We start from the raw sequence: 12,941 nt of genomic DNA, 5'->3' as shown, positions 1-12,941 counted from the left end.
AGTAACAAAAACGGCATGGTATTAGTACCAAAATAGACAGGCAGACCAATGGTACAGAATAGAAGACACAGAGATGAACCCACATAAATATAATCATACTAGACAAAGGTGCCAAAAACATACAATAGAGAAAAGATAGCCTGTTCAACAAATGGTGCTGGCAAAACTGGAAATTCATATGCAGTAAAATGGAATGAAACTCCTATCTCACCCTGCACAAAACTCAACTCAAAATGGATCAAGAACTTTGGAATTAGACCTGAGAACCTTCACCAAATAGAAGAAAAAGTAGGCCAGAATCTTTTATCATGTTGGTTTAGGATCAGACTTCCTGAACAAGACTCCCAAATCACAAGACATCAAAGCAAGAATTGATAAATGGTATGGACTCAAACTAAAAAGCTTTTTCTCAGCAAAGGATACAATCAATAATGTGAAAAAAGAGCCTACAGAGTGGGAGAAAATCTTTTCCACATGCACTTCAGATAGAGCACTTATCTCCAAAATTTATAAAGAACTTATAAATCTTTACACCAAAAATACAAAGAGTCCAGTCAATAAATGGGCCAAGGAACTGGACACTTTACAGAAGAAGACATACAGGCGATTAATAAATATATGAAAAAGTATTCAATATCTCTAGTAATTAGAAAAATGTAAATTAAAGCAACTCTAAGATTTTACCTTACTCCAATTAGAATGGCTATTATCAAGAACATAAATAATAATAGATGTTGGTGTGGATGTGGGGAAAAAGGCATACTTTTACATTGCTGGTGGAGTTCCAAATTGGTGCAGCCACTCTGGAAAGCAGTGTGGAGAATCCTAAGAAAACTTGGAATGGATCCACTTTTTGACCCAGTTATTCCACTCCTTGGTTTACACCCAATGGACTTAAAAGTAGCATACTATAGTAATGCAGCCACATCAATGTTTATAGCAGCTCAATTCACAATAGCTAAATTATGGAACTAACCTAGATGCCCTTCAATAGATGAATAGATAAAGAAACTGTGGTATATATACACAATGGAATATTATTCAGCCATAAAGAAGAATAATATCATGGCATTTGCAAATAAATGGATGGAATTGGAGAATATCATGCTAAGTGAAATAAGATAATCCCAAAAAACCAAAGGCCAAATGTTTTCCCTGATAAGTGGAAGATGATATATAATGGTGGTGAGAAGGGATGATAGATGATATATAAGGGAGTGAGAGAAGAATGGAGGAACTTTAGATTATGTAGAAGGAAATGAGGGGGGGGTATGAAAAATTGTGGAACGAGACAGACATCATTACCCTATGTACATGTATGATTACACGAATGGTACGAATCTACATTGTGTACAACCACAGAAATGAAATGATGTATCCCATTTGTGTACAAAGAATCAAAATGTAGTCTGTAAAAAATAAAAAAATAAATAATTAAAATAAAAATCAAGTTCTCAGGCTGGTGTTGTAGCTCAGTGGTAGCCTAGCATGTGTGAGGCACTGGGTTCTATTCTCAATAGTTCAATAAAGGTTCAACAACAAGTTAAAAAAAAAATCAAGTTCTCTTAAAGCACAAACTATACATGATTAAAATATAGTGGCTATTAGCCACATATGGCTGCTTAAATTTAAATTAATTGAAATAAATTTAGTTCCTCAACTGGATAAAACAGGATTCCCATTATCACAAAGAGTTCCATTGTACAGTATTGCTATAGAGATTCTGATATTAGAAACCTCGCAGAAGGACTAGTAACACCTCTTTTGTTGCCTTCATCAGAAGGAAAAGGTAAAGGTCTCTAGGGCTCTCATTGGACAATAAGCTCAGTCATAGTTAGTAGTATTTACTTCAAATTCTGAACTTACCTTTGGTGCTTTCCTTTTATAATTGTGATCATCTGATATATGTCTGTTACACCTTTCAGGTCCTTTTTGCCTTCAATGACCACACCTAGTTTGACCCATGGACTGATTTTTTTTTTTTTTTAACTTAGATTTGACCTTTTTGCCAAATTTCCCATATAGTACCCACTTGTTATTCACTTATGACATGTGATAAGCGTCTCCTGTCTAATGGATCACTTTATTTTGGTCCCTTCTCTTTCTGAGCTGGTCTTGTTTTATGGCTTTTTTTTTTCTTTTTTTTGCTAGTCCATCTAAGAACTTTTTTTAAAATTAATTTTTAAACTTTTTTTGTTCTAATTAGTTGTACATGATAATAGAACACATTTATACATTTTGATAGATCATACATGAAGTATAATATCTCATTTTTCTGATTATATAAATCATAGGATCACATAGGTTATGTAATGATATATGTATATGAGGTAATAATGTCTATTTCACTCTAATACAATTCCTAACCCAATTTGTTCTATGGTGTGTTTGTCAAAAATAAACAAGTAAGCCAAATTGAATCTATTATAACAGCTACAAAAAGAAAAATACTTGTATTATACTGATTTCCAAATAATTCATTAGCTAAGAACAGTAGACTCAAAACAAAGAACAGACTTAAGTTTATAATTAACCAAGCACAGTTTTCATACAATAGGTTTGGGCCCTATAGTAATAAACTTGTAACATTACTTTTTAAAAGTTAAGAATATAACAGGGAATCCATTTTTTTCCACTAGGGAAGAAATAATACATACCATTTGACTCTAGGACTTCAGATGTAACTCTTATGGTAAAAGGAAAATCTTTGGGAATAACAGGATACAAAGCTTTCTCAGCAAGAGCACCTAAGTTAAAATAGAAAACAATAAGTAAAAAATATATTAAAAACAATAGGGGGAAGAGGGTATGGCTCAGTGGTAAAGTGCTTGCCTAGTATGTGTGAGGCACTGGTTTTATTCTCAGCACCACATATAAATCAATAAATAAAATAAAGGTCCATTGACTACTAAAAAAATTTTTTTAAAAATAGGCAAAAGTGTACTATAAGTCTCTGTAAGAACAAAATGTAAGTTTATAGATTTGTACTCACCATGCCCAAGTTCTCTTCTATTTATGCCAGTGACTTTGCCTATTTCATTAGTTGCATAAGGAGGAAACTTCAAAGAAAACAGACATACACAACCAACATGGAGAGTTGCCCAAGATATATTATCAAATGAATAAAACAAATGACAAAACAGTAAAATCTCATTTTTGTTTTTTACAAAAGTAGATGCATTTATGCCAGAACATATCTGGCATAAATCTAAAATAAATTCCATATTGCTAAAAGTATCTATTTTTAGTGTGTAATACTATGTGCTGGGAAGTGAATGATTATAGAGATAGACAACCTATATTTCCATTATGTTTACTACTAACACTAACAAAGTATCTTTTGTAATCACTATATATATATATATATATATATTTAGAAAGAAGTACACACTGAGGAAATAAATATTTTGATAAGCGTTTTATCTTAGAAGTTATAAACTGTTTTTGTTTTGATAGATATGTTACCTGCAAGGATGTGAATTAGTTAATCATTTAAAAATCTGAGGATGCCCCATAAAAATATAGAATTCCAGGTTAACAAAATTTTTTATAAGGATCAATAGGGATGCTGAGGTAGGAGAATTCTAAGATCAAGGCCAGCCTCAGCAACTTAGCAACTTAAAGAGGACCTAAGCAACTTAGTAAGACTCTGTCTCAAAATAAAAATTAAAAAGGGCTGGGAGTATGGTTCAGTGATAAGGCGTCCCTACGTTCAAACCAGTACAAAAACAAAACAAAACAGCAATGAATCAAGAATTCGATCAAATCCCTGGATCTAGTAGTTAATTTGCAGGAAATAGAGGAGAGAGAGGAATATGTTGACATGCACCATGAGTGTGCAATCAGAAATACCCAGATCAAATGGCTTTGGACTTTAGGAGATAGAGTGGAAAAAATGTGATGGAGGAGAAATGCATAGAGTAAAAGAGACTTAAAGAAATATACAAGAAAAATGGACAAGTCCAAAGTATCTATGGATGTACACTGAAAATGTAAATAAGCGGTTACTATAAAACTTAGGATGACTGTTGTTAACTTTTAGGGGAAGATAGGTATTGAGATTGGGATGAAAACCATGGAGAAGCTTTGGAGATAGCTAGTGATACATTCCCTGACTTGAGTGGTTGTTTAAAGGGTGTGTACCTTATAAAAACTAATTGTCATCTTCTGTTTTATATGGTTTACAATACCTATACTTTTATAATAAAAGGATTTAAAAAATGGAATAATATGGCAATAATAGTTCATTTCTTTCTCCAGCTTACTCCCTCACCGCTTTCCCCAGTTATAAGCCACAACTGTCCTTTCTAGATTATCACATGCTCACCAGTTAATGACAAAGGATGTATTTTATTCAATTACAATTCCTCTCTGGCTTCTGTAGCTTCTGGACATATTCAGAACAGTGTATTATAAGGGATTCAGACCTGTGATAATCTCTGGGTTTATGGCTATTCTGCAGCATATACTTTCTATATAATATATTCTCTATTTTTGGACTAGGTATTGAACCCAGGGGTACTCCACCACTGAATTATATCCCTGGGCCTTTTTTAACACAGGGTCTCAGCAGAGCATAGTGGCACATGCCTATAATTCCAGGGACTCAGGAGGCTAAGACCTTGTAACAAAATAAAAAACAAAAAGGGCTGGGAATGTGGCTCAGTGGTACAGCACCCCTGAGTTCAATTCCCAGTACAAAAAAAAGCAAAGACAAAAAAACCAGGATCTTGCTAAGTTGCTGAAACTGGCCTTGAACTTATGATCCTCCTATCAGCCTCCTGAGTTACTGGGATTACATTTATGGGCCATATGTTCATGGGCCATATGCTATATGTTCTCTGTTGATTATAGCAGGTTCACCTAATGTGAACAACAATTCACAGTCAACAATTACCCAAAAGTGAAGTAACATTACTTTAGCGTCCCCTAGTGTGTGCCTCAAGTAATAAAATCAAAAGAACTATATGTTATATATACCTGGTCCCTTAGAATTAGTTGTGAGTAAAATCAATCACAAACTTAATCATATGTAATGACTTTCTATAAAGCAACAATTTTAAATACCTTAGATCTTTTATTACTAATCAGCTAGGTAAACATGAGCATTTAAATGAGTTAATGGGAGTGAGTGATTTATCATCTGAGGTATTTGAAAAGCTCCACTTCTGTTTGATACATATGTGAGGTATAACTATTTTGCCTAAAACAACACTGTCTAATAATATACTTTAACTTCTATGTATGACTTAGAATAAGAAGTTATTGATTAGAATGATACTATCTCTCTAAATCCCTTCTGTATGCAGTAAAATAATCAACACATATATGATAAAATGTTAATGAGATAACTTGGGTAGTAAATATAAGAATATTCACTGCAAAGTTCTTTCAATTATGCTGAATCTTAGAAATTTTTCACAAATAAATGTTGGGGAAAAAATTTACCTTACCTCATAATGCAGCATGAAATTTTTGTCTTTTATCCCACTATAACAAAAAAGCATAATATTAAAAACATTATAGGGATATCAACAACTTTATTTCAATAAACAACTAAAAAAAGATTTAAGGGCATTTTAAATGAATTGATATCAATGAGAGTTGGTTTGAAACATAAAACATGAATTAGATGAATGACAGACGATATATATGTATATACGTGTGTGTATATGTGTATATATGTGTGTGTATATATAATATATAACATGTTTTATATGTTTACATATATACATATATATATATAAAATATTTATATTTTTTTTCTCCTTTTGAGATGGGGTCTTGCTATGTTGTCCATGGGTCTTGAACTTCAAGGTTCAAGAGACTCTCCTGCCTCAACCTCCCAAGAATCTGAGAGATGGTATTTTTTCCCTGTGACTTATGAATTAATTCTACAAAGACTCAGGAAAACAATTTTGCAATTTTGCTTCAAATACAAACCCTTAACTATCTAGATTTGAATACTATGGAAGGAGATCTGTACTTTTAAGCATTAGTAACTACTGAAAGAATCCTAAATGTTATAACCACAATAGCTAAATCTCAGAATTATGATCTTTCTTTCAAGTCAACATGTGAAATGGAAATCAGTAACTGAAATGATATAACAGAGCAACCAGAAGATCTGACAGGTAAACATAAACATCTTTTTAGAGTTGGAAAAAAGAACTACTGTCAAAGTGTCTAGAAAAATGGTGGAAAATAAGGACGAGAAGAAGCAATTCCTGGAGGTGGCAAACCAGGTTTATCTATGAAGAGTCAATCACATAATAGAGTCTCAGAACATACAGTGCCCACTTTGGGTAGAATTAGCAAAAGACACTTATCTGTGTAGATTTAGAAAATGTCCAGGGATAGGGCAGAATCTGCATAACTATAAACTGCAGCCTTGAAAAGAGACATCTAAAAAACCAAAATCCTTCAGAAGACTAAAGAAATCATACATTTTTGGGGGCTAGTGAAGAATATAGAGATCACAGGCCAAGTACTTATATGTTACAAGAAGAGGAAACCAAAGGCCATTGTGGATGAGTGATATGTTTTCCCTCATTTACACAGTTCTAGATGTAAGACAAGAATATATAGAGGTGCCCTGCCCTGGTCAAGTCCAGTGCTCTTATTAAGCTCTAGAAGAGAAAGGAATCAAAAATGAAGAAGTGCAGGGCAACCCAGTTTTGGCCATAAAATACAGACAAAGTATTAGGATGAAATTCCAGCCTTACACACAACAAATTGTCAATTTTTATCACATACACAAAAAACAACTAGGGTAACTATGTTGAAAATACTGGGGATTATTCTTGTCAGTAGGGTAGTAAGAAGAGGGAAGTAGAATCCTGTGGTCTTCTGGAACCATTAACCAAGGAAAGGGAAGTGGCCTTATTAAATAATGAGGAAAGAAAGTAGTTCCAGGACTCTTGAGGCAGTAGTGCTGGAAGAGCTTGATCATCTAATAGAAATCAACATGATTTCATTATTGATGTTTTAGTAACAGGAGGAGAGCCAGTATTTCTGAACACAAAATTACAATGTGGCTTGGGATTAGGTTTTCATTAACAGCCTCCAGATTATTCTCAGCAATCGGGACTTTTGCCAAGTTATTTGTTCTCTACTTTAAAATAAAAAACTTATCCATTCAAAATTACTTAGGAAATTGATCCTAAGGAATGGCTCTAGAGGCAGAGAATAATCTAAATGTATTCACATTAAAGAATTAAATGTGTTCCCATTATGTGTTCAAAACCAACGAGTTAGAAGAGAATATAACGCATACATGCAAACACACACACACACACACACACACACACACACACACACACACAAATTCCTTGAAATTCTGACTTCATAAACAGAAAAAGCACAGAAATATTGGTTAAAAACTAATAATGACTAATAATATATCACATGAACTTTAATTATTTACAGGAACATCACAAAGTAACATTGGAAAAACATAACTTACTTTATTGCTGTTATAATTCGATCTGACTTTATACTAGATTCTAATGAATCAAATGTAACAGTACAAAGCACCTAAAAAAGAAGGAAAAAATTTCTTGGGCTTTAATGCACTATTGACAAAGATAAAAACAACAACAAAAATACACATTTTTGGGCTGGGCTGTAGCTCAGTGGTAGAGCACTTGCCTACCATGTGTGAAGCACTGGGTTTGATCTTCAGCATCACATAAAAATAAACAAAATAAAGGTATTGGGTCCACCTACGACCAAAAATAATATTTTAAAAAAATGCACACTTTGCGTTCATTTCATTTGCCACTGGGGATTGACCCAAGGCCTTGTGCACCCTCTACCACTGAGCTATACCCCTAGCCCAAAACTAAAAGTATGTGAAGAACCCAATTAACTCTTTCTTAAAAATGTAATAAATACATTCTATACTATACTAACCATGGCACTTAACACAGTAAATACTTATTCATTCTCTGTACATTCAAACTATGTAAAACTGAAAAATCCAAAGGTCTAATATCATCATATAGACTACATATATAAAACACACAACTAGGCATGCTAGGGAGGAAGAAGGAAGAGGAAGGAAGGAATATTTTTTAAAACTATGTACTAGTCCACAGAAGAAGTCTCAACAAAGGTTCAGTCAACAAAAAAGCCTGCTTTAAAAAAAAAAAAAAAAAAAAAAAAATCATTCAAAGGTCCAGGACACATTCTAAAGACATAGGAAACAAGGCCCATTCTTAAAACAAAAGATACAGAATGGAGACTGATCCTTAGTTAAGATGTTGGATTAGCAGGGCAGGTGTAGGGTGGGTGTAAAGGTGCACATCTATAATCCCAGCCTCCTAAGGAGGAAGAAGGATCATAAGTTCAAGGATAGCTGAAGCAATTTAGTGAGACCCTGTCTCAAAAAATAAAAGGGGCTAGGAATGTAACTCAGTGATAAAGTGCCCTTGGATTCCACCCCTAGTACCAAACAAACAAAAAAAGCAGGATTAATAAAGACTTTAAACAGCTCTAAAAATTATACTCAAGGATTTAAAGAATTAATGGAAGCTGGGCATGGTGGTATCTGCCTGTCATCCCAGAGACTTGGAATGCTAAGGCAAGAGAATTCCAAGTTCAAAGCCAGCCTCACCAACATAGTGAGGCCCTAAGTAACTTAACAGTACTTTGTCTCAAAATTAAAAAAAAAAAAAAAAAAAAAAAAAAAAAAAAGGCTGGGGATGTGGCTCAGTGGTTAAGTGCCTCTAGATAGAAAATAAAACAAAACAAAAAATGGAAATTCTAGAACTGAAAAATGCATATCTCATTATTGAAAGGAGATGAAAAGTCAGTAACCATGAAGATAGATTAATAGAAACTCCCCGAAGGGATAGGGGTGTAGCTCAGTGGTAGAGTGCTTGCCTAGCATGCACAAGGTCCTGAATTTGATTCCTAGTATCACTCCCACAAAAGAGACCAATTTGAAGAAGGGGAAAAACACATTCTCAGGAACCTATGGTATAATACCAAAGAGACTATCATAAGTGTATATGTAACCCCAGAAGAAGGGAAAAAGAATAAGGAAGAAAACATACTTGAAGAAATAATAGTTGAAATTTCTCAAGCTTCACAAAAAGATAAAAATTTATGGATTCAAGCTTAAAATTCTAAGTAAGATAAATCCAAAGAGAATGTTGCATGGTCAATATTGCTAAAAAAACAAACACAAAGAGCAAATCTTGAACGTGTCCACGTAAAAACAATAAATGACATGTAGGAAACAAGGATTTAAATGAGTTCTTTCTTTTTCTTGTTTTTTTTTTTTTTTTTTCTTTTTTTGGTACTAGGGGTTTAATCTACGAGTGCTTTACTAATGAATTATGTAAGTTCAATCACATCGTAATTAAACTAAACTTGGCTAAGCATCCAGTTAAAAGGCAGACTATCAGAATAAATAACAAAAGATTAATACTAGAGATACTTTAAAAGTTATTAAAAAACGTAAAAGAAAATGAACCAAAGATGTAACAGGCTTTATTAATCAAAAAGACTGATTTGAATTGTAAAAATGTCATTTCTCTTGAATAGATTAAATTCAGTGCAACTCCAATATAAAACCAAGAATGATTATTTTTTTGAGAATGTGATATAATTCTAAAATTCAAATGAAGGAACAAATCTACTTGAATAGCTGAGACAATTTTGGGGAAGGAGAAAGCCAAAAGGGAAGATTTGCTTCTTAGACATTAAGACAAAACTGCAACACCATTATAATTAAAATAATTTGACACTGGCCCAGGAAATTCACAAAATAATAGAAGAAAATACAGTTAAAAATATATTTATCAACACTGAATATGGTAAGCTGACATCACAAACCAGTGGGAAAAATAAACTATTAATAAATGGTTTTGTAAAAGTGGCTAACAAGGGAGGTCTTCCAGTTTATATTATGTGCACAAATAAATTCCAAAAAAGATCAATGGTCTAAATTTGATAGCTTAAACTGAAAGTTAATAGAAAAAAAAAAGTAGGCGCATAAATTTTGACTCTGAGATAAGACATGATTTTTTTTTTTTTTTTTTTTTCTTTTTTTCAGTACTAGGGATTGAACTCAGGGGTGCTTTACCACTGACCACTGAGCTACATCACCAGTTGTTTTTAAATTTTGAGACAGGGCCACATTAAGTTGCCTAGGCTGGCCTTGAACTTGTGATCCTCCTGCCTGAGTCTTCCAAGTCACTGGGATTACCACTGCTCCCAGCAAGAAAGGATTCTTTAATATCTTTAAAAACTGAAGTAATGAAAGTGAAAATTAGAAAGATTAACTACATAAAAACTAAAGATTTCAGGTTTTTTCTATGTGTATAGAAGGCTATCAAGCAAAATTAAAAGGTAAACAACAAAGATGGAGACATCTGCATAAAGTTTGGTTTATTACTGAAAGGATTAATGTTTAAAACACAAGAGATTACTGCAAGGTAGCAAGTAAAATACAGGACACATTAAAAATAGAAAAAAAAAATTTTAGTCAAAGGTTATGGACAGAAAATTCACAGAAGAGCACACCTGAACAAAGGCAACCACATTTTACAACTCTAGGGACACAATCTGTAGTGTACTTGAGGTGTGCAGTCCCCTCCAGGGTATGGTTTATATAGTGATTACATTCATTGGCTATTATATAGAGATTCTCAGCCTTACTTGTAAACAGGGAAATACAAATTAAAGCAACATCATACTACTTTGTACCTGTCTGATTGGTAAACTTAGTTACTAATGCAAATAATCTTTAAGAAAAAGGTAGAAGGCATAATACCACACAAAACAATGGATACACGTGTTGGTTTAAATAAATTAACAGCTGGTAAATTAGAAGAATAAATGTGAAATACAAGGGAGTACCTATGTAAAGAAAAAGAATGGGACTGAGGTGCAGGCTAATGGAGAAAACAAATGAGGGCCATGAACAGAACAATAAAGGAAACATGCCATAAACCGAGGAGTACAAGTAACTCAGTTTTGTGTACTTAGAAGAAAAATATAATAAAAATATCCAATAATTTACAACATGTCAACTAGAGTAACAAAAATAGATGAGCAGTTGTCTAAAGGAAGCAGGAAGAAGGGATTAAAAATAGGCAAGAAACTTTTGGGCGTGATTGCTATGTTCATTATCTTGACTATGGTCAGTTTCCTAGTTGTATGAATCTAAAAATTTAGGAAATCATACACTTTAAACATGTATACTTTACTGTATGGAAATGATACTTTGAAATACTGTTAAGCCAGTTGTAATTCCAGTGACTTGGCAGGCCATGGAAGGAGAATTGCAAGTACATGCCAGCATAAGAAACTTAGTGAGGTCCTAAGCAACTTAGTGAGATCCTGTCTCAAAATGAATAGTAAAAAGGGCTTGGGATATAGCTCAGTGGTAAAGTGCTCCAGGGTTCAACTTCCAATACCAAAAAAACAAAACAAAAAACCTGTTAAAATTATATTTTAAAAAACAAACATCAGATATTAATCTGAATAAATAATATATTTCATATGAAAATTACAGCACTTGTAAAATGTATTTCTAGATCTAATTAAATACTTAATTCAGCATATAATTGCAGTTTTTAAAAACATGTATTACCTGTGTTTGTCCTCTTTGAAATAATGCTGATCCATGAAGAGTTTTAAACATATCCACCTCACAACTTATATTCCTAAGTGAAGTCAAATCGCGTCCATCACACCTATAGTTTTAAATAAAATAAGTAGTAAAGCTATGTTGGAAGTCAGAAAAAAAAATCACATAATATTTCTTTATCTCTACCAAGAAGTTCAACTCCAGCTGCATATCATAATACCCTGTAGAACTTTAAACACCCATACAAATACCTGGGCCCACCCTAAGTCCCACTGAATCAAAATGTCCGGGGCTGTTGCCTATATATCTGTTTTGTTAGTACTGTTACTGCACATCTGCAGGTAATTGTGATATGGAATAAAGGCTGTGAAGCATGGCTTGACACACGAGGCCCAAGAGTCACATATTCACATAATCCATGTATTCTTTCTTCAGTATATATTCATTGACACAATAAATTTTATTTACTTTCTACTTAAAAACCAGTTCCTTCCTTTGAGTAAACTGCCACTTTCAATGCAACCTGCAGAAACAGCATATGCTTCAATTCTATCAAGAGGATATGTTTACCTTTTGTATTCATTCAAAATAATATTTCTGAAAACCTCCTTTGCAACAACATTGAAGGATTCCATTATTTCATATGGATCGACCTCTGGAAACATTTCTGGAGGGAAAAAAGAAAGAAATCAAAACAAAGGTTTTCTTTTTCTGAAAGGTAGATTTCTCCAAAGTTCACAGAATCAAATTAATTACTATGGAAGTAAGCTGAGGGGGCTGACTGAATATTTAGTCCTCAAGCAAAGTAGATAAATCAAATGTTCTCAAGCAAGTGAGACCCACCAAATATTAAGTCCCTCAAATGTGTTGATTGGGAACTTAGTTAACTTGTATCATGTCACTCGACACACCAAGTCAACCATATTGTGAAAAGGTTTAACTGACAACATTAAGAGTAGTCACCCTCGCTCTTTTTTAACTTGAGAATTTTTACTTAATCTTCAAATTAGGAAATAATTTTCTTTATATATTATAAATCCTAAACAATGGATTTTCAGTTAACATTTATCAAGTGCTTTCATACATTAGACAGTTCACAAGTTGCTTTTTAAAAATGCCTTTCATCTTCATAACAATTTATGAGGTAAATTTATTATTATCCCCTTCTTACAGTAGAAAAAGCTGAGGCTTAAGGAAGTAAACTGCCTGAGATAACACAGTAACTGATACAGCCTGTGACCTGAATATGCATCTTTCTGCCTCAATGGCTTATGCTTTTAAATGTTGTTATTCTACTTCATTGATTAATTTATACCAACATCTTCCTTCCTCCCTCCTT

The 12,941-nt window shown here is 33.2% G+C and overlaps 1 protein-coding gene across 2 annotated transcripts in view; it reads right to left on the bottom strand.

Moving 5' to 3' along the window:
- PNPT1 (polyribonucleotide nucleotidyltransferase 1) overlaps nucleotides 1-12,941 on the bottom strand; it is a 57,101-nt gene that overhangs the window by 26,216 nt on the left and 17,944 nt on the right. For both annotated transcript variants that reach the window (XM_079110209.1, XM_079110210.1), the window contains exons 12-17: nucleotides 12,173-12,269; nucleotides 11,606-11,708; nucleotides 7,466-7,536; nucleotides 5,454-5,490; nucleotides 2,993-3,059; nucleotides 2,658-2,747 (exon numbers count right to left, since the gene is read on the bottom strand). In XM_079110209.1, coding sequence (XP_078966335.1) covers nucleotides 2,658-2,747; nucleotides 2,993-3,059; nucleotides 5,454-5,490; nucleotides 7,466-7,536; nucleotides 11,606-11,708; nucleotides 12,173-12,269 — 465 coding nt within the window. The remainder of the gene's footprint in view (nucleotides 1-2,657; nucleotides 2,748-2,992; nucleotides 3,060-5,453; nucleotides 5,491-7,465; nucleotides 7,537-11,605; nucleotides 11,709-12,172; nucleotides 12,270-12,941) is intronic.

Source organism: Sciurus vulgaris, assembly GCF_902686455.1.
Source record: "Sciurus vulgaris genome assembly, chromosome: 14".
NCBI classification, from domain to species: domain Eukaryota; kingdom Metazoa; phylum Chordata; class Mammalia; order Rodentia; family Sciuridae; genus Sciurus; species Sciurus vulgaris.
The sequence above is the reverse complement of the archived record's forward strand: the minus strand, read 5'-3'. Positions and strand labels throughout refer to the sequence as shown.